The 23,366-nt window shown below is 38.6% G+C and overlaps 1 protein-coding gene across 2 annotated transcripts in view; it reads left to right on the top strand.

Annotated features, from left to right (window-relative positions):
* The first annotated feature begins 1,413 nt into the window (after positions 1–1,413).
* SPAG6 (sperm associated antigen 6) overlaps positions 1,414–23,366 on the top strand; it is a 52,395-nt gene continuing 30,442 nt past the window's right edge. Inside the window, exons 1-4 of one of the 2 annotated variants that reach the window (XM_072955073.1) lie at positions 1,414–1,567; positions 1,645–1,740; positions 18,069–18,235; positions 21,732–21,915. In XM_072955073.1, coding sequence (XP_072811174.1) covers positions 1,543–1,567; positions 1,645–1,740; positions 18,069–18,235; positions 21,732–21,915 — 472 coding nt within the window. In that variant the 5' untranslated portion in view covers positions 1,414–1,542. The remainder of the gene's footprint in view (positions 1,568–1,644; positions 1,741–18,068; positions 18,236–21,731; positions 21,916–23,366) is intronic. The other variant, XM_072955074.1, reaches the window with a different exon arrangement.

Genomic DNA, 23,366 nt, shown 5'->3' with positions numbered 1-23,366 from the left:
ATTTCTTTTTTCATAATGCAACAAGGAACTGAAAACAAAATTACAATGAAGGTTTATGCAATTTTAATTATTTGTCCAGTCTGTTTCCCTCCACACACACCACACACATCTCTAAATTGGAACACACAAAAACTTTAATTTTAAAGGACCTTTCTCCTTGGGGAAATGTGGAGATCACCGTGAAACTTTATGCCTCAGGGTTAAGTCAAGGGATTGTGGGTGTCAATGGCTTCTGAACTGCAGAGTTAAAATATGAACCTGTTCTGGGGGTAGCAGGGTCCTGGCTGAATATACTTTTTCCTCCCTCTGAAGTCCCAACTATTTGGGGCTTCACAAAATACCAGGACTTCATCAGAGAGCTCAAGTCAGAGTGATCTTTCCAAGATTATTATATAGCACTCACCCCAAATATGAGACCAGCTAAGTTTGCATGCTCCCTTCTCTTAAAGAACAGATATCAAGAGGTTTCCTGTCTTGGCACTACCCGTCAGCAGCTGTGACTAGCTGTTCACTTGACACCTGGTGAAATTGTAGTTTCTGGTGGAGAGACATTTAAAGTTGATACCTGTCACTGAAACATTTGGTATACAGTTTTCTGACAAGCTGGAAATCAGTAATAGACTACTTAACTTTTGTTAAAAGGAACTGGGTTAAGAATTAGTTAAATAAGCTAGGGAAGCTGGTTAAGATAATTTGAATCAGGACTTTCCAGGTAAAGATTCTCCCTCTCTTTTAGAAACATTTTTCAGCAACAAAGTGAAGCCTAAGTTTAAAAGACAAAGTGTTTAAAAATCACATAAAAGTGAGGAAACAATTAAGTTAGCAGTAATTTGGAGAAAGTCAGAGGACAAGACGTTTATCAGATTGTTTCTTCGTCTGCTTTTCTCACTGAATCTCTAGGAAGGCTTATTAAATGCTTTCTATACGGTATAGTTAAAGATATGAACATAGTTGTCTTGACCCTCCAGGAATCCTGAAACCCGAAATGCCAGGTGTGTAAAAGCAGGATTAAAGGGGGAAACATTTGACTTTGAGGTTGCACTGACAAGAAATGAATTTATGAGATTTACACAATGACACACGTGTGATTTCTCTCGACCGTCGAAGCCCAGGCGACTGCATCGCCGCAGTTTGCTCATCTCCCTGCATTTGAACCGGTTCCCCGGGCGCGTGAGGCTCCCTCCGGCCCCGCCGCGGTCCGGAAACCGCGCGGGTCTGGGTTCGGGTAGTGACACTCGACGGCGCACGGCTCTCGGCGCAGCCGGGCCAGCTCCGCACCTCCGGGGACCCCCCCAGGCGGAGTCCCCCCCGCGGCTGCGGACCAAGCGGGGCGCCGGGGAGGGGGGCCCCGTGACGTCACTCCCGGGACTGCGGTTGCCGCGAGACCGCCGCGTTCCGGTTCCGGCCGGTTGCCCCGGAGACGCGGGTACACAGAGAGAAACGGCTCCCGTCGGAGGCCGAGTGGTCGCCGCGATCGCCCCCTCCGCGGACTCGCCGGCCGGGCGCCGCCGAGCTGGTGGCGGGCGGAGGGCCGTGGGCGCCATGAGTCAGAGGCAGGTGCTGCAAGGTAGGCCCGGGCGCCCCGACGGGGGGCGGCGGGGCCCGGGGCCGCGGGCGGCGCGCTGCAGCCTGTCTCTCCCGCAGTGTTTGAGCAGTACCAGAAAGCCCGGACCCAGTTCGTCCAGACGGTAGCGGAGTTGGCGACCAGACCCCAGAACATTGAGACGCTGCAGAATGCGGGTGAGCCCTCACCCCGAAGCCGCGTCGCTCCGTGCCCCTGGCCTCGCCCCGCCCGTCGCCCCGCATCCCTTGGCGCCCCAGCCTCGCCCCGCACCTCCTTTCCTAGTGGCCGGGGTCCTCGGCCCTGCCTCGCCCCTACCCCCGGCATCCCCGGCCCCTCATCGCCGGTGTCCCCTGGCCACCCTTAGCCCCGGGTCCCTGTCGCCTCGCTCCCCTCGCGGCTGGGCCGTTGCGAGCGGCAGGATGGGGACAGGAGGACGGCGTCCCTGAGTTTCTCCAAATCACTGCGAAGGCTGTAGAAGCGTTCTGTCTCTTTAGCGGGTCTTTGCTGCTGAAGTTTCCAAATTGGCTTGAGAGGGGCCCGACGTCCTTATTTACATCTTTATCGCAACCAAGCAAATGTAAGGTTGAAAGTCAAGACCATAAGAATTGCCTGGAAATCATTTTACGTGAATGTGAAATCTACCCTAATCAGAGCCATTTTATCCGGATGCCCTGCCTTTGATCACTTTCGACTTGACTTTCTCATGCCAAAGGAATTCCGGAGCGGTTGACACGTTATTTCTAGTCTTGCATTAGTGAAAGAGCAAAGATATGCTTAAATATTTTCCAAGAGTTTCAAAGAAGGCAGAGACCTAGCCTTGAGAAATCCTTATGGTGCTATTATTCCACCTCTGTCCAAAGTCACGTAGACTCTATAGAGAAAGGAAGAGTGTGTGTGTATGTGTGTGTGATTTTTCTTATCTTTTATCATAAACAGAGAAGATAATGGTGGTCCCGTCTCTCCCTGCCTCTGTTTCCTCCTTGGCTCTGTCTCTGTCTCTGATAAAGAATGATTCCACCACTATCTGAAGGTCGCATTTTATCACTACTGTGTTACAAGAAATCTTCAGTTTATAGGATGTGATCATTAAAACTCATTTAAATTAGCACAGAATCAGAAGAAAATTAAGAACATTTTTCAGGGCAAGAATGTTTAGACATAATGTTTAATCTGGATTTCTGTGAGGGGCATTACTATTGTGCCTAGGTGGTCATTTCTCTTGTCACTAGGAGGGGTTCTGGTGCTTATACATTGCATATTTTAATTTTGGTGGTGGTAGGGGATGTATTTAGAATAGGGAAAGTGAATTTTATAATCATTTTTTAAACTGTTAATTTTGAGATAATTGTAGATTCACATGCAGTGGTAAGAAATAATATGGAGATCTCATGGACCTCAAAACTGTATCACAACCAGGATGTTGACATTGATAAAAATCCATCAGTTTCTTTCGGGTTTCCCCAGTTTAAGTGTATGTGTGTGTTTAGTTCAAAACAATTTTATACCATGTGTGCCCATCACCACTGTAGTCAAGATGCCACTTTCATCACCACAAAGATCCCTTGTGATGCCTTTTTATAACTACACCCAATTTGTTCTTGTCCCTAACTCTGGGCAACCACTAACCTGTCCTCCATTTTAAAAATTTCAACTTTGATAATCTTTTGTTCCACAGCTGTTTCACCTGGACTGGTTTTCTTTCCTATGCATGTGTGTGTGCTTGTGTGCATGCATATATACAACTCAGAGTACCCAGAGCAGTGCTGGTCACACAGTGTTGCATATACACTATTGTAACTTTATTAAAGCATATTACATTTTTTGAATGCACTTATTTTTTCAGATTTTTTTCCCCTCAGCTCTACTCAGTAGCCTTTGTGAATGGACACTTGCTATTTACAAATGTTTAATTTTCTTGACAGTGTGTATACAGCTAAACTAAAACATGATTTTTTAAAAAGGGGAAATGATTGACATTCTTTTAGAAATTTGATACTGAAACAGAGATGTACAGATAACACTTAAGATACAGAACATCATGTTTTAGTGTAATAGTGACAAATTATCTCTTCTCATAAGTGTACAGTGTAGAATGTATTATGGAATTTAATCAATCCAAACAGGCTAAATCATCATCAAAGTAGAAGTGACTTAGGTATAACATTCTTTTTTTTTAATTGAGTTATAGTCAGTTTACAATGTTGTGTCAATTTCTGCTGTACAGCACAATTAGATACAACATTCTTAAATAGCCACCTGTTTCCACTTATTGTCTGGCTTATGAAGGAATGGAATACAAAAGGAATAGAACTTAATATTTTGAAGTTACACACTTGACTATTATCTTGATGGAATTACAAGATTTTTCTTTCCCCTGAGGAACTTATTTTTAACATATTTCATGTTATCTAAATTCAACTTAAGCACCCTTTTAATAACTTTAAATAGAGACAGATAATGAATATTCCAATATATTTATTCTTTTAATTAAAAAATCCCTATAAGCTTTGTTGTGAAAACTTGTCTTAATAGTTAGCCATCCAAATGGTTCATTTTTTGAAATGCACCATCGACTTAAAAATACATTTGAATGAGCCACAATATGTGTACATCAATTATATATTTTGATTAAGCTTTGTTGTTGTTTTGTGTTTTTTTTTTTTTTTGCCCAGTCAGGTGACTTCATTTTGGTAGCATGACACCAATGCATTTTTGTTCCTGACTTTAATATCATACTGTCCACATACCTAGGAGGGTTTTGTTTTGTTTTCTCACTTTTCTCCCCTAATAAACTGTTTAAATAAATATGTATCATGGGTCCAAAATAATATGAAAAAAGTTTTCCATATAGGCATCATGATTAATCAGTAGTTGACTTGTTAAGAAGTTTTTAATTCATTCAAGGTGAAAGGAACCTTAAAAGTAAAAATTGTCAAAGGAGTTTTAGTTCATTTAAAATCTCTGATCTTTTCCATTGTGTTTTTGATGTGCTAATGAGAGAATTTTCTTTATTAAATATGTCCAAAGTAATTATAAAGCAAACAAAGTTTTACAAGATATCTTCTTCAGAGTATTTGGACAAAAATAAGTTTGAGTTGTCCAAAATTGTTACTAGCAAGAACTGTATACAGTGTGTCCAGAACCTAGAGTTTTTTTTTCTTTTCTCATTGAGATTTTCTTCCTTATAAATCAAAAGAATGATATGTGAAAACATTAAAAAGTTTAATGTTTGTTATAAAGTCTCTTTATGCACCCTCAAACCCTGTATGTTTGAACCATTGCATCTTGCAGCTATTTAAAAATGAATTTGGATACTTCCACTCTTTGAATAATTAGTAACATGACTGCAATGATAGAGATAATACCCTGTTAACTTCTATCAGTTGTAGAATTTCAGCAATTGAAGGTGGTTGTTGTAAAATATAAGAAAAGTGTTTTGTGGTATATTGGAGTACGAGGCCACTCTTAGGTTGGTTAGAAGGTTTGTTTTTTTTTTAATTTTAAATAAGCTAATAAAAGCTCCAGGAACATGATTTTTAAATTGCTTAGCTATATAAAATAAAGTTCTGAAGCAGTTACTTATGTAAGAAGAGTGGAGGGTAAATTTTTAAATAATACTTTGTAATATTTCACTTGTTACCTGTAGCAAAATGGTAAACATGGCAAATGAGTATAGTAGTTATGCACATTTTCAGAAGAGTAGAAATCTAAAAGGTTGCCTAATACTTTAAATATGCATCTGTATGAAGCTAATTTGCAAATTGAGGCAATTTATTTGGTTCAGAATTCAAGAAAAAAAGTGATATATGTTGACATAAAATGATTTTAAATTACATGTGTCTGAGGCAGGGTGAAAATCTTCAGATTAATGATCTAGGACTTCAGTTTACTATGAGAAGGAAAAGCCTGTAGTGTACTTTTATAATGTATTTAAAACATATCCTGAGAGGTACAGGCACCATGATTTCCTTACAAAAACTACTGTTCCAAAGGATACTGGAACTGAAAAAATGATTAGTAAAGCAACTTCAAAAAACTTAACCAATTATGCTATTTAAATTTGATGTATTTTGTCAATATAAAAGAAATATTACAGTTGTGAATGTATGTAATTAACTCAGAGCACTGACTTTTTTTAAGGACAGGGATAGAGTTGGTTTTTTAAAAATATATACTTCAGTGGAAAATATTCTAGAGAACTATAAAAATTCAGAACTTGTGTGCATCTAACAATATATCCTAAAAACAAGATCTTTCAGAATTTTAGTCTGTGTTGCAAATCATTGTTCCTTCATGGACATTCATCTGTTTTGTTATCCAAGCATTGGTACATAAGTAGAAAATACTATAGCCAGAGCTAAGATCTCACTGTTTTCTTAGGAAAAGCTGGGTGACTAAAAGGAATCCAAGCTCTAGATGAACATGTAAGAGTGGGTTTTGGAAATGGCAAATGATGTGGGTTAAATTTTAATGCCACAGATTAAATGTTTTTAAAAAGTTATTTGTTTCCTACAAACACTTCACATTAAAATTTTTTTTTTTGAGGCCTTTGCTCCTCTGACTAGAACCTTTCCCTCCATTTCTTTGCCTGCTTAGTTTCTACTCATTTTTATGACTCTATTTGGAGCCTGATTCCTCAGGGAAACCTTCCCTGAGCCCTCACAGTGAGCTGTCTCTTGATTTATCTTGCCTTGATTCTGATACTTCTCTTTCATCATCCTTATCACAATTGTAATGATTTAGTTTCTCCACTAACTGAATTCCATGCCCAGCACAACGCTTAGCCTAGAGCAGATGCCAAACGTGATTCAGCAGAACAAGGAAGGAGTCATTGTTTTTCCAAGTGTTTGCATATCTCTTAAAAGATGAGATTTTTATTAACAGCTCAGGTTGATAGAATGGGTATCTTCTTTCAAAGAAGGGTGGATAATTGCCCGCATCACAAAGTGAGTTAGTGGCCATACTGGGACTAGAACCTGTTTCTTACTTGCTGTCTGACCTTGTGCTCTTTCTATGTTGCCTCATGGGTAGGATGTAAGTTATTCCTAGATGTTCTGGGAGTTCCGAATAAACCTCACTGTTAACTGTTAAAATGAGTCATCTGTTTAGGCCTTTGGGTACCAATGCCCATCCAGTCATTGTGCACAAAGTTCTTTTGAGGTCTCCTTGAGGACCATCACGGGTTGTTGAGTGGAGGCCGGATGCAGAGGACCAACTTTAGTTGATACATACCTGGAGGTTTGAGGGAGTTGAAGTTGTATTTAGGGCTGAAGCCGGCTTCAGAGCTCTAGAAGACCTTTTGGCTTGCTCTGGCTTCTAAGGGAAGCCTTATCAAATCAGAAGCTCTTTAAAAGCACCCGGGGAAAGTGTGTAATCCACTGGCAGTTGAGAACCAAGAGAGTACTTCAGAGAGCTGTTAGACTGAGTCCCACCATTATCAGGGAGCATGCTGAGAAGGCTTCCTCAGACCCCAGGGTGCCCGGTGCCCTGTGATAACTGCCTGCTCTCCAGGCTTTCTGAGAACACGTGAGGTAGAACATGAGGAAGAGGGCAGCCCTGGGTCTTCGTCGGTTGATTGACGTGAGTGTGTACTCAACTCTTCCCTTTGGTTTTTTATCTAATCATACATTGTGTGAAGGGCTTTTCTTCACTGTTCACTGGGAGCAGACCTTCGGGGTTTCTATGGAGTAGATGTACTGGCCCTGGGAGAAATCCTGGGTCATACCTTGAGAAAAAATTTGGCCTTTTCTTGTAATGGGCAGGATGGCCATCTGAACACAAGTCAGCCTTCTCTAATTTCCAGAGTGAAACATTGGTTTTGCTGTATACCTCAAGTTTTCTACTATGAAGGTGGCTCACTTTTAAATTTATTGTTTATTCAAGTTCTAGTAAAAATCTTGTCTCAATTTGCAAATTAGCTGTTACAATAAACCAAGTTCTATTAAAGATCAAGTGATATTGATATTGTGTCCATGTGTCTCCAAAGGAAATGATCTCTATCCACTTTTCTGTATATTCTATCTCTGTGTCACGTGAGAATCATTATTAAATTATGTACATAGACTAGATTACATTATTTTTCCATAGAAATGTCTTTGTAGAATTAGTCTCGTAATATGCCCCTGCCCTTCTTCAGGGCTTATTTAAAAACAGATTTTTTTCATAACTTTAAAAATCTATCACTGAAGACATTGTCCATTCTGCTGTTAAATTATTTTTAATATAAAGATATACTCATTTATTCTACCAATCTTTCTTAACTATCATGTGTCAAGCCAGGCCTAGGTATAAAACATCAGGAAAAAAATTGTTCCTGTTTCCTTTTATTTCATAAAGTGGCTCCCTTTTTAAATTTTGCTGCCAGGAAACTCAGTGCTATGTTCAGAGTTCACTTGTAACAACTCTCCCTAAATTACATTTCTAGTAAAAAGCAACAACCCTAAAAACCAAAAAACCCTTTCCATGACATGGCTCTCAGTTACTCTCTTTGTATCCATACCTTTTAATCTATCTCAGAAAAATTTTAAGTAGGTAGAATATGAATAAAACAAACAATTTCATCTGAAGATAGATTTTTGAACTGATGCCTTTCAAATGTTTCCTCTTCGAATATTACCCATGACATCTCTTGGAGCAGGCAGTGCTTTTAGAATTGTCCTTTCATCCTCTGCACTGACTCCATTCCTAGACGTTCAGAATTGTCCTTTCATCCTCTGCACTGACTCCATTCCTAGACGTTCCACTCTTCTCCGGGTAGACGAGTGTAACAGGTGTGTGTTGCAAAAGAGAAAGCACACTGACAGAAGACAGGACTAATTTAAAATTTGCAGCTCTCTAGAAGACTTTTAAATTAAAATAGAATTATATTTATGTGGGGTGGTTAGATGAGGGAATAGGTTAAATGACCCACTTGAGTTCCTTAAAAGATTTATGAATTTATGATAACAGTGACATTTATGTACCTGACCTCATGTAGTTAAAGAAAAAACTATGAAACATGTTATCCATTTTGTTACTTTAATTAAAATTTACCTGGAAAGAGAAAAATGCACATTAATTTTCACAGTTTGTTCATTCATCATTCAACACACATATACTGAGTGTCCAAGTGCCAGGTTCATGCTTAGATGCTGACCATGCAAAAACAGAAGGCAGAGACTCCATCCTTAAGGAGCTTATTTGCTTATGGAGGGATATATAAATAAAGTACATTTTGATAAGTGCCTAATGTATAGACACATGGAGCACACATGAAAGGTACCGAACCGAGCTTTAGAAATGAAGGGCACCGGTCATGGGAGGCTTCTAGGAGGAGGTGTTATGTGTGCTGAATTTCCTAGGAGTTAGCTAGATGAAGCAGAGGGAGAGGAATCTGCATTCAGGTAGAGGGACCATTAAGTGTAAAGGCAAAGAGGCCAGAGAAAAGGTGGTACTCTGTAGAAAAGGCGGATGTTTGGGTGTGGCTGGAGCTTCTGGGGAATGGGACAGGGGAGAGGCAGGTCAGTGGCTGGAGAGGAAAACAGGCCTAATTAGGAAGGCCCTCACCTGAAGTTTGGATTTATCCTGAAGTTACTGAAAAGTTTTAATTAGAGGGATGATGGGGTCCATTTTGTGTTCTAGAGAGATGATTTTCGTGGCAGGGTGGAGAACAGACTGAAGGGGGCTGAATCAGGATGGGGAAGGCCAGGTGCCCATTTCGCTACAGCAGTCGTGCTGGGTAAGGGGTCTGCACCACTTGTGACTCAGCAGAAGGGGGCGGGCGGGGGCAGGTGAGGAGGGGGGAGTTCAAAATGACTCCAAGGCTTCTGGTTATTTAGGCAAATTAGCACCATTCATTAATGGAAAAGGGACACAAACAGCAGCCAGAAACGGTGTTTCACTCTGTAACGGCATTGAGGCTGCCGTGGGAGATCTCTGTGCCCGTGGTAAGCAGTTTGGATACCGGGTTCTGGAGCTCAGGAGAGAGATCTCAGCTGAAAATAAAGATCTGGATATGTGGAGCTTACCTGTTCATTTGAAAATATATTGAAAGCCCATTTTTTATTTCTTTATGTAATTATAAACATGTTAGTTCCAATCATTTTGCCTAAAGTATCATGTAAATTGAACAGCCCATTACTTTTATGCTCTGCATACTCACTCAGGGAAAAGCTCACATGTCAACAGTGGTGGCTGTGACCTAGTCAAGAGTCACACTTGCACTGGAATGGGATTTCCGTCTAACACAGCAGTCATGGAAGAGACCAACAGGAATGTTAGTGGCAGAATAACGTGAATTCAACAGGTGGTGTACATTCTAAACCTGGCACAGGGGCCAGTTTTCACTGGTAAATGGGCTGATTGATATTGGGGAGCAGAAACAGGAGGGCGTAGACTCTGGAGCTATAAATAGCATCTACCTCATAGGATTGTAATGAGCATTAATAGGTTAATACTTATAAATTTTTAAGGGATGTGCCTGGCACATGGTAAATGTTCTTTAAGTGTGTGTTCAGTCAGTAAATACATACATAACATGCTTCCTTCCCTCTTAGAGGAGTTGCTGGCTGCCAGAGAGTCAGTGGTCTCTGTCCCCTCTTCCTCTCAACAATGGCCTGTGAGGCGTGGCAGCCCTTTGCTCACAAATGACTGAATTAGCAGTGAATCACCAAACAAAATTCAGAGGATACTATAGTTAATGAGAATAAATTTAAAAGGAGGACATAGATTATTCTTGATCATCAGAGTTTCTTGACTGTTTTACCATTGCAATTCAATTTTATGTGAAAAAGACGATCCATACATTTTGTGATTCATTCTGACCCTTTGAATAAATGATAAAGCTCTTTGTGTTTTGTCAGGAATATAACATCTAAAAATCATGATTGACTTTATAAAATGGCAGTGAAAAGTTGTTTCACAGAAAACATGCCAAATATATATGATACCAAAATTTATTAATTCTTAATCAAATGCAGGCATAGTGGCCAGGGGTATATAATCATAGAGGCTGAAAGAAATCAGATCAAGGCCTGGAAATTCTTACTTGGAAAAAAAAAAAAACAGGAAAGGGACAAAAATATTTTAAAGTAAAAACTGACCAGTGAAGGAAGATGAGAACATATTTTATATCAGTGTCATGAGACTTGCTTCAGTAAAACTATAGACATGTAAATGTAATAACTTATGATAGAAATTAAAGATTTAAAAGCACAGTAAATCTGATAAGTGTAATTGGAGTTCCCTGTAATAGGAAACGAGGTGGTGCTTGTAGTAGCAAAATCAAAGGGGATGGTGGTTTTCTAGAGTCAGGACCACAAGTGTTTCAGTAAGAGTTAGATGTGTGTTCAGAACTGTGCCAGGTAATTTGAGAAATGGAAAAGAAGTATAAAACAGAGACACTGCTCTAGAAATGTTATTTTATTTAGGAGGTAAGGCATTTTTCCCTATAAAACGAACTAGAGAACCACATAAATATCAAAGATGCCTTCTATGCTTTGCACAACTTCAGCAGTGCCATTTGCATCATGTGAATGGCAAATCCTGGATTTGTGCAGTAGACAACCTGCCCAGCCATCCATGGTAGGCCTGGGAATTATTCAAAGTCTTCATTTTCATTTATTTCCTGAGAGTGAGTGGTGCAAACAATAATGCTCCTCATGGTTTCCCTTAGAAAGTAACACCACAGAAATCTTAATTTGACCTATAATAAATTTGATCTGGTCCCAGCCAACCTCTCCAGCTTTATCTCTTGCCACATCAGTCCCCCTCCCCTGCCCTTTATGTTTCAGATCAATGTGCATTTATCAGGACTTCTTCAACAGTCTGCAACAATCATGCATCACTTGTCCAAGCCAGAAACTTGGAGTATTAGTGATTCCTCCCTCTTCTTCACCACAATCAGTTTGTCTGCTAAATATCTCCTTAGACCTTTCACTTTCCTCTTTCCCTTTGGCCATTGCTATTCTCCAGGCTGTCTTCACATCTGGCCTCGGTTTCTGCTACAGCTTCCCAAGCGGTCTTCCTGCCTCCTCACTTCTCTCTTTCCATCCTTTCTCCCCAGTGTAATCAGAGTGAGCCTTCTTTACAAAGTGCAAATTTGATCTGTCACCGCACTGACATTAATGCTCAGATTAAATTCAAAATACGAAACTCGTCTCTCATCTCTTAGACTATAGTCAAACTGCGTTCTCAGTTTTGTCAACATATCTAGCTCTTTTTGGTTCTGACCTTCATGTATACAGTTCTTTCCAGTTGGAGTCCTCTCCAATCCTGCCCCTCTTCACTCCCTCCAATTTTTTTTCAGCAGACAATTTGCCTGAGAGCCTTCAGACCTCAATTTCTTTATTTTTTTTTTTATTTTTAAGGGTTTTTTTGGGGGGGGGTGCTGGGTAAGTAACTAGGTTATTTACTTATTTATTTGTAGAGGAGGTAGTGGGGATTGAACCCAAGACTTCCTGCATGTTAAGCTTGCGCTCTACTGCTTGAATTATATCCTGTCCCCTCTCAGACCTCAATTTAGATGTCAGTTACCCTTCGTGCCTTCCCACTGTCCCTCACAGCCTGGGTTAGATGCTCTCCTGTAAGTCTGCAAGCATCCTCTACTTCCTCAGTTGCACGCGTCGTAATGTGTTGCATTTGTTTATCTCTCATGACCCCTTTATGAGTTCCTTCAGGTCAGAGACAATTGTCTTATATAACACCTTGTGTATTCTTGATATTTCTTAAATGAATGGTGAATTAATTATTCCTTAGTAATTCTAAAATATGTGATAGAAAAGGCTCAATCCATGGGGCGGTGCAACCTTAAATATGTCTTCATTACAATGGAAGGTATTGATGAATCAATGAGTCATGTGTGTTAATAATAATAAAATTGTTGATGGAAAACATGGTCCACAAAGGGAATTGATTCCTTCAGTGCTTTTGTTGGTCAAATACTTACTGGTGTTTATTTTGTCCCAACTGATCTTTCTAGCCCTTTAGAAATTTTAACTCATTTTAATTCTCGTAACTTTCTGAGGTAGTCTTGGAATTTGTCACCATTTTGTGTACGAGGAAACTGAGACACAGAGATGTTAAGTAACCTCCCTGAGGCTTCACAGTCAAGAAGTAGCGTAGTCCAGATTTGAACCCAGTCTCCCTCCAGACACCTCAGTCATTTGTCTCTCAACATAGGCAGTCATGTAACAAGTAGGGCAAGATTCCTTCTATTTCTAAAGCATGAAGTTTCTTTTATGTTCTCACGGGAGCCCAACAGAATGCCTGAGTAACACTGACAGTCAAAGGTGAACCCTTTGCTGTGTATCAGTTAATTGTACGCAGAAATCACTTCCAAAACTTGAATGAACTGTAGTAGCAAATTTCATAGTAAATAGATATATAGAAAGTAGTTTCAGGTTAAAATAAAACATGTTGTTGGAATTTTGAAGTTTTAAAGGTTTGTGAAATTTACAGCAACATATTTTTAACATATTTTGTGTTTATGATAATTTTGAATATTATAGGAAAGTGAAAATATATAGTAGAAATCATTTCATTTTTAAGCGTAAAAAAACAAAGAGGGACATCAAAGGATACTGTCAGAGAATGAAAAGACAGCTGACAGAATCGGAGAAAATATTTGCAAAGCATATATTTGATAAGAGCTTAATATTCAGAATATATAAAGAACTACAACCAACAACAACAAAAAATCCACTTCAGAAATGGGCAGAAGACTTAAAACGATTATATTTCTCCAAAGAAGATATACAAATGGACAATAAGCACATGAAAAGATGCTCAGCATCGCTAGTCATTTGGAAAAATGCAAATCAAACCTCGGATAGATACCACTTCACACCCATTAGGATGGCTACTAAAAACAACAATGAAACATAAGTGTTGGTGAGGATGTGGAGAAATTGGAATTCTTGTACTTTGCTGGTGGGAATGTAAAATGGTGCAGCTACCATGGAAAACAGTTTGGTCAAAAAGTTAAACACAGGTTACCATTTGGTCCAGCAGTTCCACTCAAATGGATATTTGTACACCAATGTGCACAGCAGCCTTATTCACAGTAACCTAAAGGTGGAAACAACCCTAATGTCCATCAACACATGACTAGATAAACACAATGTGGTGTATACATACAATGGAATATTATTCAGTCTTAAAAGGGAATGAAACTTTTATACATGCTACAACACGGATGAAACTTAAAAACATTATGCTAAGTGAAAGAAGTCAGATAAAAAAGAACAAATACTCTGTGATTCCACTGATATGAAGTGTCTAAAATAGGCAAAATCACAGAGACAGAAAGTAGAATAGGGGCTCCCAGGGGCTGAGAGCAGGGGGATGGGAAGTTACTGTTTAATTGGTAGAGACTGTCTGTTTGGGATGATGATAAGTTCTGGAAATGATAGTGGTGATGGTTGCACAACACTGTGACTGTACTTAGTGCCACTGAATTGTACACTTAAAACGGTTAAAATGGTAAGTGTAACATTATGTTTATTTTACCACAATTTAGAGGGGAAAAAAAAGATGAGCAGTAACCAGGGCAACCAGAAATCTTTACTTTGAGTTAAACGAACCCAAAGACCTAGTTTGCAGGTACTTGTCTTTAACGGAACAAAGTTGAGACATTAAATATCTTTATAGAACTCCTCAGACTGAGATAATATGTGTATAAATTATACAAATGTAATATGAGAATGAGTGAGTTGTCTTTTTTGTATTTGGAAGTGCTTGATGTTTCTTTCCTGATTTATTTACATGCAGTTGGTAGGCAAAATTAAAGTGACTAGGCCCATGTTGTATTAAAAGAGTTGTGATCATTTTGAAGCTATTTTATAATCCCCTCCCCTAGATTATTAGTAGGAGCTGCCTTTACTTGTGTATATGATCCTATTTCTTGCCACTTGCTAAACCCTCATCTATTTTTTGAATGAATGACTGTGGGCAGGATCAACAAGGCTGTTTTTATTCTTGTGTTTTGCATAACTGGATGACGATGAATTAGAAACAATGTCTTCAATACAGCACTGGAACAAGAAATATAGAAAAGAAACTCAAAGTCGGGATGGGGGAAGACTGTAAAGATCTGGCCCACAAGTTACATTTCAGAAACATTTTCATACCATTTTATCAGTTTATATGGAGAAGACAGAATTGTTTTGTAGATATTAGAGTAGAATATATGAATTATTTTTACGATTAGTTATAATATTGGATAGGACGTGCAGACTCCTTCAGGGGAGGCCCCAGTGAGGTCATTAGCTGCTGCCCAGAGACCCTGTCTGTCAGATACTGTAGCATCTCTTCCGATTGTAATGTATGGGCTTCCATTTTCATGCATTCACTCAGCAAGGATCAATCATCATGGATTCCTAGTGGACAGGCAGGTAAGGAGAAATTTCTTTTTATGTTATATGTGCTTCTCTTTTTCCTTCCTTTCTTCCTTCCTTCCTTCCTTCCTCCTTTCCTTCCCTCCTTCTTCCCTCAGTTCCTCTGGCATCATTTTCTGTATTTTTAGGACAAACCTGCAATTAGAAAAACGAAGCCTCTAGGCTTCCTCCATGTAAGAGACAAAAACATGTTCCTGGGGCCTGATGACTGTGAAGCACTAAGAGGCAATACAAGGACTGGAAATTTGGGGCAACGTTTTCTCCAATAAGAATGACCTTATTCAAACATATTTTAAATGGAAACTTTAGCTTTTACTTTTATAGATCCAGAGATTTTAAATGTTTTAAGCTTCTTATTGTGCTACTGTCTGAATGAAGGAATATGAGGCAAGTGTGGGAGAGCGGACGCGTCTGGATGGAAGCCCCACTCTGACACTGATACAGGAGCAGAGGGAAAGGAATTGGGTGCCATTTTGCTGGCCTTGTTTTTCCCAGGCTGGATACAGTAGAAAAAGGGAGGAGAAAATATATAAAGTAGAAATTTCTGTTGAGTATATTGACAAATGAAATAGCTTTTGGGAGGTAAAATATCCTGTTGCTAAAATGGCAAACTAGAAATATCCAACATTGGGAGACTTGTGGTATATTAGCTCTATTAAGCTGTTGATGATCATGATCATCGGAAAAAATAATATGAAACATATTTGTGATTCTTTTAAAACTATTCTAAGCATACTTGTACTTTATTTTTTTGGCCTCATTAACATATTTATTATGAAACTTAAAATCTATGATAACAAATTTAGCTTTTCTCTTTTAGAGTATTGACTCGTTTTACTTAAAATGTTATATACTCACTATAAAAATATCAAGTTATATTCATCAACAAAAACAACCAACCCAACTAAAAAAATGGGCAAAGGACTTAAACAGACATTTCAACAGAGAAGCTGTACGAATAAGCACATTCAGCATCATTCATGCAAGGGAAATAAACATCAAAACCGTACAGGGATAGCACTTCATACCTATTGGGGTGGCTACTCTGAAAAAATAGCAAGTGTTGAGGAGGAGGGGGAGAAATTAAAACCCTATGCTTTGCTGCTGGGAGCGCAAAATGATGCAGCCTCGGTGGAAAGCAGTTTAACAGTTCCTGGATAGTAGTGATGATTACACACCATTGGAAATGTATTTAATGCCACTGAGTTGTACACTAAAAATGGTTAACATGTTAATTTTTATGTTACGTATATTTTACCACAATTAAAAAACCTAAATGAAGTAATAAAGCAACTATAGAGAAGAAATCAACAAATCATTTTAAATCCAACCTTCTAGAAGGAACCCGTGTTAATATTTAGTAGTCATTCTAATACTTTATCTGTGCTTTACACTTTTTGTCATGAGAAATGTCAGAAATTATCTCTTTAAAAAAGTGTAGCGAATAGTGTAAGCAACACTTAGGTCCATGGACATGCTGATCTGTTTAACACGAGCTGGGGCCTGGGCTGTGTGCCTGCAAAGTTGACCCACCTCCGTGGGCTGCAGACTTGTACCTGTGGCCTTACGGAGACTGATCTGACCAAGCCAGCTTAGACATCAGAATGATCGCTAACCTGGAACTACGAAAAACGGGAGGTCACATCATTAAATGTTTCAGTGATAACCATCATTATTCTCTGCTCATGTTATTTGGTAGTATTATTTATCTTATTTTGGTCTAATCCTAAATGTTGTAAATGTTTTCCTTTTATTCTGTTTCACATGTTTCTGGATATAACATTATAAACTATATATATATATATATATATATATAATATATATATAATGTTATATATATATTATACATTATAAAAGAATATTGGTAAGATGTATTTGCTTTTATAGGTCACTGGGGTATGTTTTTAAAGAAAAGAAAAGATATAATAACATCAAGTTGAATAGCCTGCTATAAATTAAGTTTAGAAAGTCAGGGAGCACTTTGTTCTAGTTTGAACTCTGTCATTACCTTTTTTGTAATCTTAGACTAAAACACCATCATCAAGGCACAAACAGCAGTGGACTATTTTGCATATTTTATAGTAAGGCCAAGTTACTATAGAGTTGGAATACCCAATAAAACGACCCAAATGCAGTTATTTTCCCCCACCGACTCAATTTCCCAGACACATTATTTATTTAGTAATTACAATAAAGAATGTCTGAATTTCTAACCTTGCTCCCCCATTTTAGTTGTGTGACAATTTCCTTAACCTTTCTCAGCCTCCATTTTCACATCTGTAAAACAGACATAAGAACAGAGCCTACTTCATAGGTTTGTTATGAGAGTTCAGTGAATTAATACGGAAAACAAATCCTTAGAACAATGCGTGCACATAATAATATATAAGCTACTTTTATTGTTGTTGTGATAATATTCCTACTATGTGTTCATTCAACCCTAGAATAAATATTATGAGAGCCAGTAACATGATATACTTCCTTATCTCAAAGAATTTATTTATCTGGAGTTAATGTCAGAAATCTGAATTTGCAGCCCTTTATGAATGTGAGACCCTAGCCAAATGGCCCTCCTGGCTCACCTGGCCCTGAAATAGGTCCTGATAAAATTTCTGTAATAGACTCCAAGTTTTCAGTTGGAATCGGAGAAAAGACCCAACAGTTGGAATCAGAAAAAACAAACAGAAGTCTTGATTGAAAGGAAATGGCTGATCCGAGGCCTGAAAACAGGATTGTCAGAGGCTGTGGTGGGGGATCCCAGCTCCCCACAGCCAGCTCCACACGCTCGGTCGGCCTTCTGCTGTGTGGTCACAGCGTCTCTCTGCCCTCCTAAGGACAGCCCCGTCATGTCGCACAGCTAGTGTCTGCCAAACCAGGGATTTAAACTCTCGTTCTCCAAGGCCTTTCTTACTTCCATGCTAGGCTGCTGCTCTGATAATTACATGTTGTATGATTCTATGCCTTGGCCAGTTAGGCGCTGCTTAATATCCCGTTAGTTTTTAGTGATGATTGTTTTGTTTGTTTTTACCGATGTTTTCCCCTTAATTTTCCTATCTGCATATGCACTGAATTGTATGTTTGCTTTTTAATGTAAATTTTGCTGATTTCTGTTTTCTCATAACTCACCTCAGGTGTGATGTCTTTGCTGCGGCCTCTTCTTCTGGACGTGGTCCCAACGATTCAGCAGACTGCTGTGCTGGCTCTGGGGAGACTGGCTAATTATAATGACGACCTAGCAGAAGCGGTTGTGAAGGGCGGCATTCTTCCTCAGCTCGTTTATTCATTGGCAGAACAGAATGTAAGAAGTTTTAAAAAAATTAGTTACATGGGTTTTTTTTTCCCCTTTTGTTTTGGATTTTAAGATTTTTGATAGTTTGGGTACAGTTGCAAATTTGTAGGCATAGAAATATTAGGATGTTAATATAACCTTCAATTCTTTGAACTGCACAGAATAATATCTTTAGGGTATTATATCTTTGGAGCTGATTGGCAGCTTTTCTCTATTAGTGTTTATATAAGAAGACGACAATAAAATTTTTAATGGAATTATACAGAAGGCCATATTCCTATATATGGGCATATTAAAGTTACAGGATCAATCTCAGAAAGGTATATGGAGCCCTGGGCAAATAAGAGACAGCTTCGAAGCCAGGGGGAGAGAAGCATCCAAAAGGAAGGAGAATGCATGTAAAGGAAGGTTTGACAAAGCATTTTTTGTCAAGGAGACAAGCCTGCCTAAGCGTCATCTAAGCGCACCTCCATTCTTCCCCAGCCTATCTGGCTCCCTCTGTGTTTCTAAGAATAGTCAAGGACCTTCCTCTAGGTAGGGTCTCGGACTGTTCATCCCAACCTGCTGTTTTACCATAACCTAGGGATATATGTTTCTTGACATGTCTTTAAGATTAAATTCCTATTTGTGTAGCCAAAGGACAAACAATCCAATTCAAAAATGGGCAAAGGACTTGCATAGACATTTATCCAAAGAAAATGCATGAATAGCCATTGAACACGAAAAGAGGCTCGACAGCATTAGTCGTTAGGAAATGCAACTCAAAAACCATAAGGAGATAGCACTCTACCTACCAAGATGGTCACAGAAAATCAGAGAAAGGAAAAAAATAAGTGTTAGTGAAGATGTGGAGAAGTCATGTAAAATGGTGCAGCTGCTACGGAAAGCAGTTTGGCAGTTCCTCTGCAAGTTAAACACACCACATGACCCTGCAATTCTATTCCTTGTTATAGTTCTGAAAGAATTGAAAACAGGTGTTCAAACAAGACTTGTACACAAATGTTCATTGCAGCATTATTCATGATAGCCATAAGAATGACTAGGTTAAAAAAATGTTACATATGCATTACAATGGAATACTGTCAGCCATAAAGAGGAATGAGGTTCCGATACATCCTGCAACATGAGTGAACTTGAAAATGTTATGTTGAGAGAAGGAAGCCAGACAAGTCTACATATTGTATGATTCCATTTATATGAAATATCCAGAATATGCAAATCCATAGAGATGGAAGGGGTCAGTGGTTGCCAGGGCCTGGGTGCAGGTGAGCAGCAGTAAGAAGCAGCTGCGTAACATATAGAGGGGTTCTTGTTGGGGTGATGAAAACATTCTGGAACTAGATAGGTGTGGTTGCACAACCTTGTAAATGCACTGAGTGCCACTGAATTGTGTGCTTCAAAATGGTTAATGTTATGTGTTTTACCAAGAAAAGAAAAATCCTAATTGTTTGAAAATGTGCCTTAATTTTTAGATTGGAGAGTCATTTGCTAATGACTGTCTTATCCCTAGAAGGAGTTCTAGAAATCTTACTTTTCTTGTAGGCGCTCCTTCTATCATCAGATGCTGTTAGACTGTCCTCTTCTCTGACTCCTAGCTCCTTCTCTGAGTGCAGGGTCTGTGTTTGGTGTCCAGCGTAGTAGGTTCTCAACAGAGAAGTTCTCTAAGTGTGAATGAGTGCCCACTAGTTACAGAGAGACAAACAGTGCTAGGGCCGAAGTGAGGGCAGAGTGGGAGTGCAGGGCACTGTTCACAGGCTTCTGCCTCCTTCCCCTACCTGTCCCTTAGCCCATTTCTCCCAGGAGATTTCATCTCTTCTTTATGAGGGGCAAAGTCCTCTGGTTTTGCTCTTCCTTCCTTCCTCCCTCCCTCCCTCCGTTCTTTCTTTCTTTCTTTCCTTCCTCCTTTCCTTCTTTCTTTCTCTTTCTTTCTTTCTTTCTTTCTTTCTTTCTTTCTTTCTTCCTTCCTTCCTTCCTTCCTTCCTTCCTTCCTTCCTTCCTTCCTTCTTTCTTTCACAATTCTTTCAGCAAGGAATGGGAGAGAAGAGAGTTAGGGATTTGGGAAGTGGACATCAGGAGGAAGGAAGAATGAGGTCAGAAGAGTGTGAATTCTAGGCACTATAGTTAGTCTGACTATTGGTGCCCAGTAAATCGTCTGTGAATTTGGAAATTCTGCAATATCAAAAGTCAAATTAGCTTAAGGGAATGACAAGAACTGTATCACCATTAATTTCCCACAAGTATAAGAAAATAATTTAGGGAAAGCTACTTTAAAACTCTAATTTTTTTTATAATAAGTTAGTAGATATTTGGTTACTGACATGTTAAATTAGACTTTATAACAAGTATTTTAATGTCTATGTATGTTGCTATTTAAGAAACTAAAGAAATATATCAAATCAAAACATTGTTACTAACATAGTATATTTCTTATACTATCAACATATATCAATTTTTGAGATATAATGTGTTAAAATATGCTTGATATATTGTCTCTCATATAATTTTTATTGAATCTTAATATTTTAGCCTACATAAATAGAATGCTTTCAAAACAGGTACTGTAGTCACCTAGTCACTTTTTAGTAGTCACTGGAAAGAAATAGAAACTTAGAATCCAAAATAGGGCACTTACTGGGGTTCTATTAATGAAACCTAGCATTAGGAGACCATCACTGTCATTATGCTAACCACGAAACAACAGTGAGTGTTATAGACAAATACTTCCTCTGCATTTATTTTAATTTTTTTAGCTATCCAAAGAAAACATGTTAGCCTTGTGTTTCAGTTCTATTTCTTAATCTGATAAAATTTACATGTAGAAAATATTATAAATATACGAAGCATTACTTAAAATTCATATAATGGTAAAATTTTTATTTATCTTTTTAAAAATGCATTTCTTAGAAGGGTTAAATAACATATCCTACTCTTGGCCTGGTTTAATTGCCAGGAGAAGTTTTAAAATGTATCATGAATGTTTTGCCTTTATGTTTACCTGATGATTGCTAAGTGCGCCTCAGAACATAACAGTTGTTATTTCGGGATAACATGGGACCCCGGAAAGGTTAGTTGAGGTCATGCTTAGAGACTGAGGGCAAGTAAAGGAGATGAGTTTGTCAGGGGACAGTTTACTTACACACACTCACAATCCAAGAATTCCCACAGGACAGACCTTTCAGTGCCATGCACATACATAAAAGCTCATTATTTTATGAACTTGTAGGAACTATAATGTTCATATTTTATCTTATACAATTTCCAGATCCATGTTTCTGAGTAAAACATTTGAAATGTGATCAAAGACTTTGTTTTAGTTACTGAACAAAAGCAAGGGGGGAACATCAAAAATTTAAAATGATTTAATGATTTTGCAGGATACTTTTCATCTTTTGTATTTAAAAGCTGTTGAGCTTTTTTTTTTAATATCAATGTTATTTTTACGTTGGTTTTGGTCTATTTTAACTTTTAGCTCAATTCACTGAGTTTTGTCTATTTATCTTTGTAGCGGTTTTACAAGAAAGCGGCTGCCTTTGTGTTACGAGCAGTTGGTAAACACTCCCCTCAACTAGCTCAGGCGATAGTGGACTGTGGAGCGCTGGATACACTGGTTGTATGCTTGGAAGATTTTGACCCTGGAGTCAGGGAGGCTGCAGCCTGGGCATTCAGCTATATTGCGAGACATAATGCAGGTAATGGGCCTTATTATAAAATAGGATTATTAAAGTTTACATTAATTAAGTAAATCTGGTTTTGCTTAGTTAACCATAGATTAGATTTTAATGATGTTTCTATACATTATGGGAGATAGATTTTGAATGATGACCAAGTTGTTTGGATCACAGATTCACACACACACAAAAAAACCCTACATTTCAGTCTTTATCTTAGCAGAAGAGAAATTTGGAGACAGAAAGGGAAGCAGGGAGGATAGAGGGAGAATGAGATATTGATTGATTCTCAAAGACGTTGGTAAATTGGTTCAGTGACAAACTTATTTCAGTCATCCCTCAGGGGACATTGGGTCTTTGCTCTCACTTATGGTAGGGTGTTGCAGACCAGCCAGGAGCCATGTCGTGTGAGTGAATAATGTTGAAAAGACATAAGCATGGTAACTTTCAAGAACATACTTGTGTTCGGCCCGTATTGTGCAGGAAGGAGGAGAAAGAGGAGGAGCACCTTCTTTTATAAACTGACAGCTCAGTGAAGGCATCCAGAAGGGTCCTGGGCCTCCTGTATGAAGGCAGTGCTGACACAGCTGGTCAGAGAAAAACACACAGGGAACAAAATTGCCCCCACCACTTTACAGAAGTTGCTAAATAATATGAACCAATAACACAAGAAAATGACAGTTTCAAAACAAATGTATGTAAAAATAACTTTACTAGTAATCAAAGAACTGCATATTAAAACATGAGTGAAAGTATCATTTCCTACCTATTATTATTCGGGGGGAAAAAAAGAGTAAAGCACAAATAGAGCCAAGTGGCTAAGAGCACTGTGGCCTTAGACCAGATCTGAGTTTGAGTCCAAGGTCTACTACTCAGGTGCTGTGTGATCTTGGACATGGCTTTTAAACTTTCAGAAACTCGACTTCCTCATCTGCAAAAGAGGAAGTACCGCTTCAGAGCTCTGTTGTGAGGATGATGAGATAGGTCGGTGCTGGGCACGTGGTAAATATCCAGTAAACATAAGATATTAGCATTAATAGGGATGGTCAGAGAGGACGCGATGGTGTTCCTGCCCGCTGGGGAAGGCACTACAGGTTGTCTAAACTTGTGGAAAGCCGTTTGGTAAAACTAATCTAAATCACAAAAGAGTTCATGGTTACTCTAAAAAGTCTGCTTTGGGAATTCATCCTAAGGAAAGAATTCCACAGAATGAAAAAGCTGCATTCATACAAATGTTATTGTAATGTTATTTCTAATATCAAACCCCTCACGTATTTGGCAGGAATTTAGTGGTGAAATTATAGTACTTTGCTTAATGGAATCTCATTCAATAAACTAAAAAGGTAATTATGAGTCCTATGAACATGGAAAAGTGATTATAATGTGAAAAAATTATATATTACAATTATAATAATACAAAAATAAAATTTTATATGGATGTAAATTATAAAGAGATATATGTTTATGTTACT

The sequence above is a fragment of the Vicugna pacos genome, chromosome 35 (assembly GCF_048564905.1).
Source record: "Vicugna pacos chromosome 35, VicPac4, whole genome shotgun sequence".
NCBI lineage: Eukaryota > Metazoa > Chordata > Mammalia > Artiodactyla > Camelidae > Vicugna > Vicugna pacos.
The sequence above is the reverse complement of the archived record's forward strand: the minus strand, read 5'-3'. Positions and strand labels throughout refer to the sequence as shown.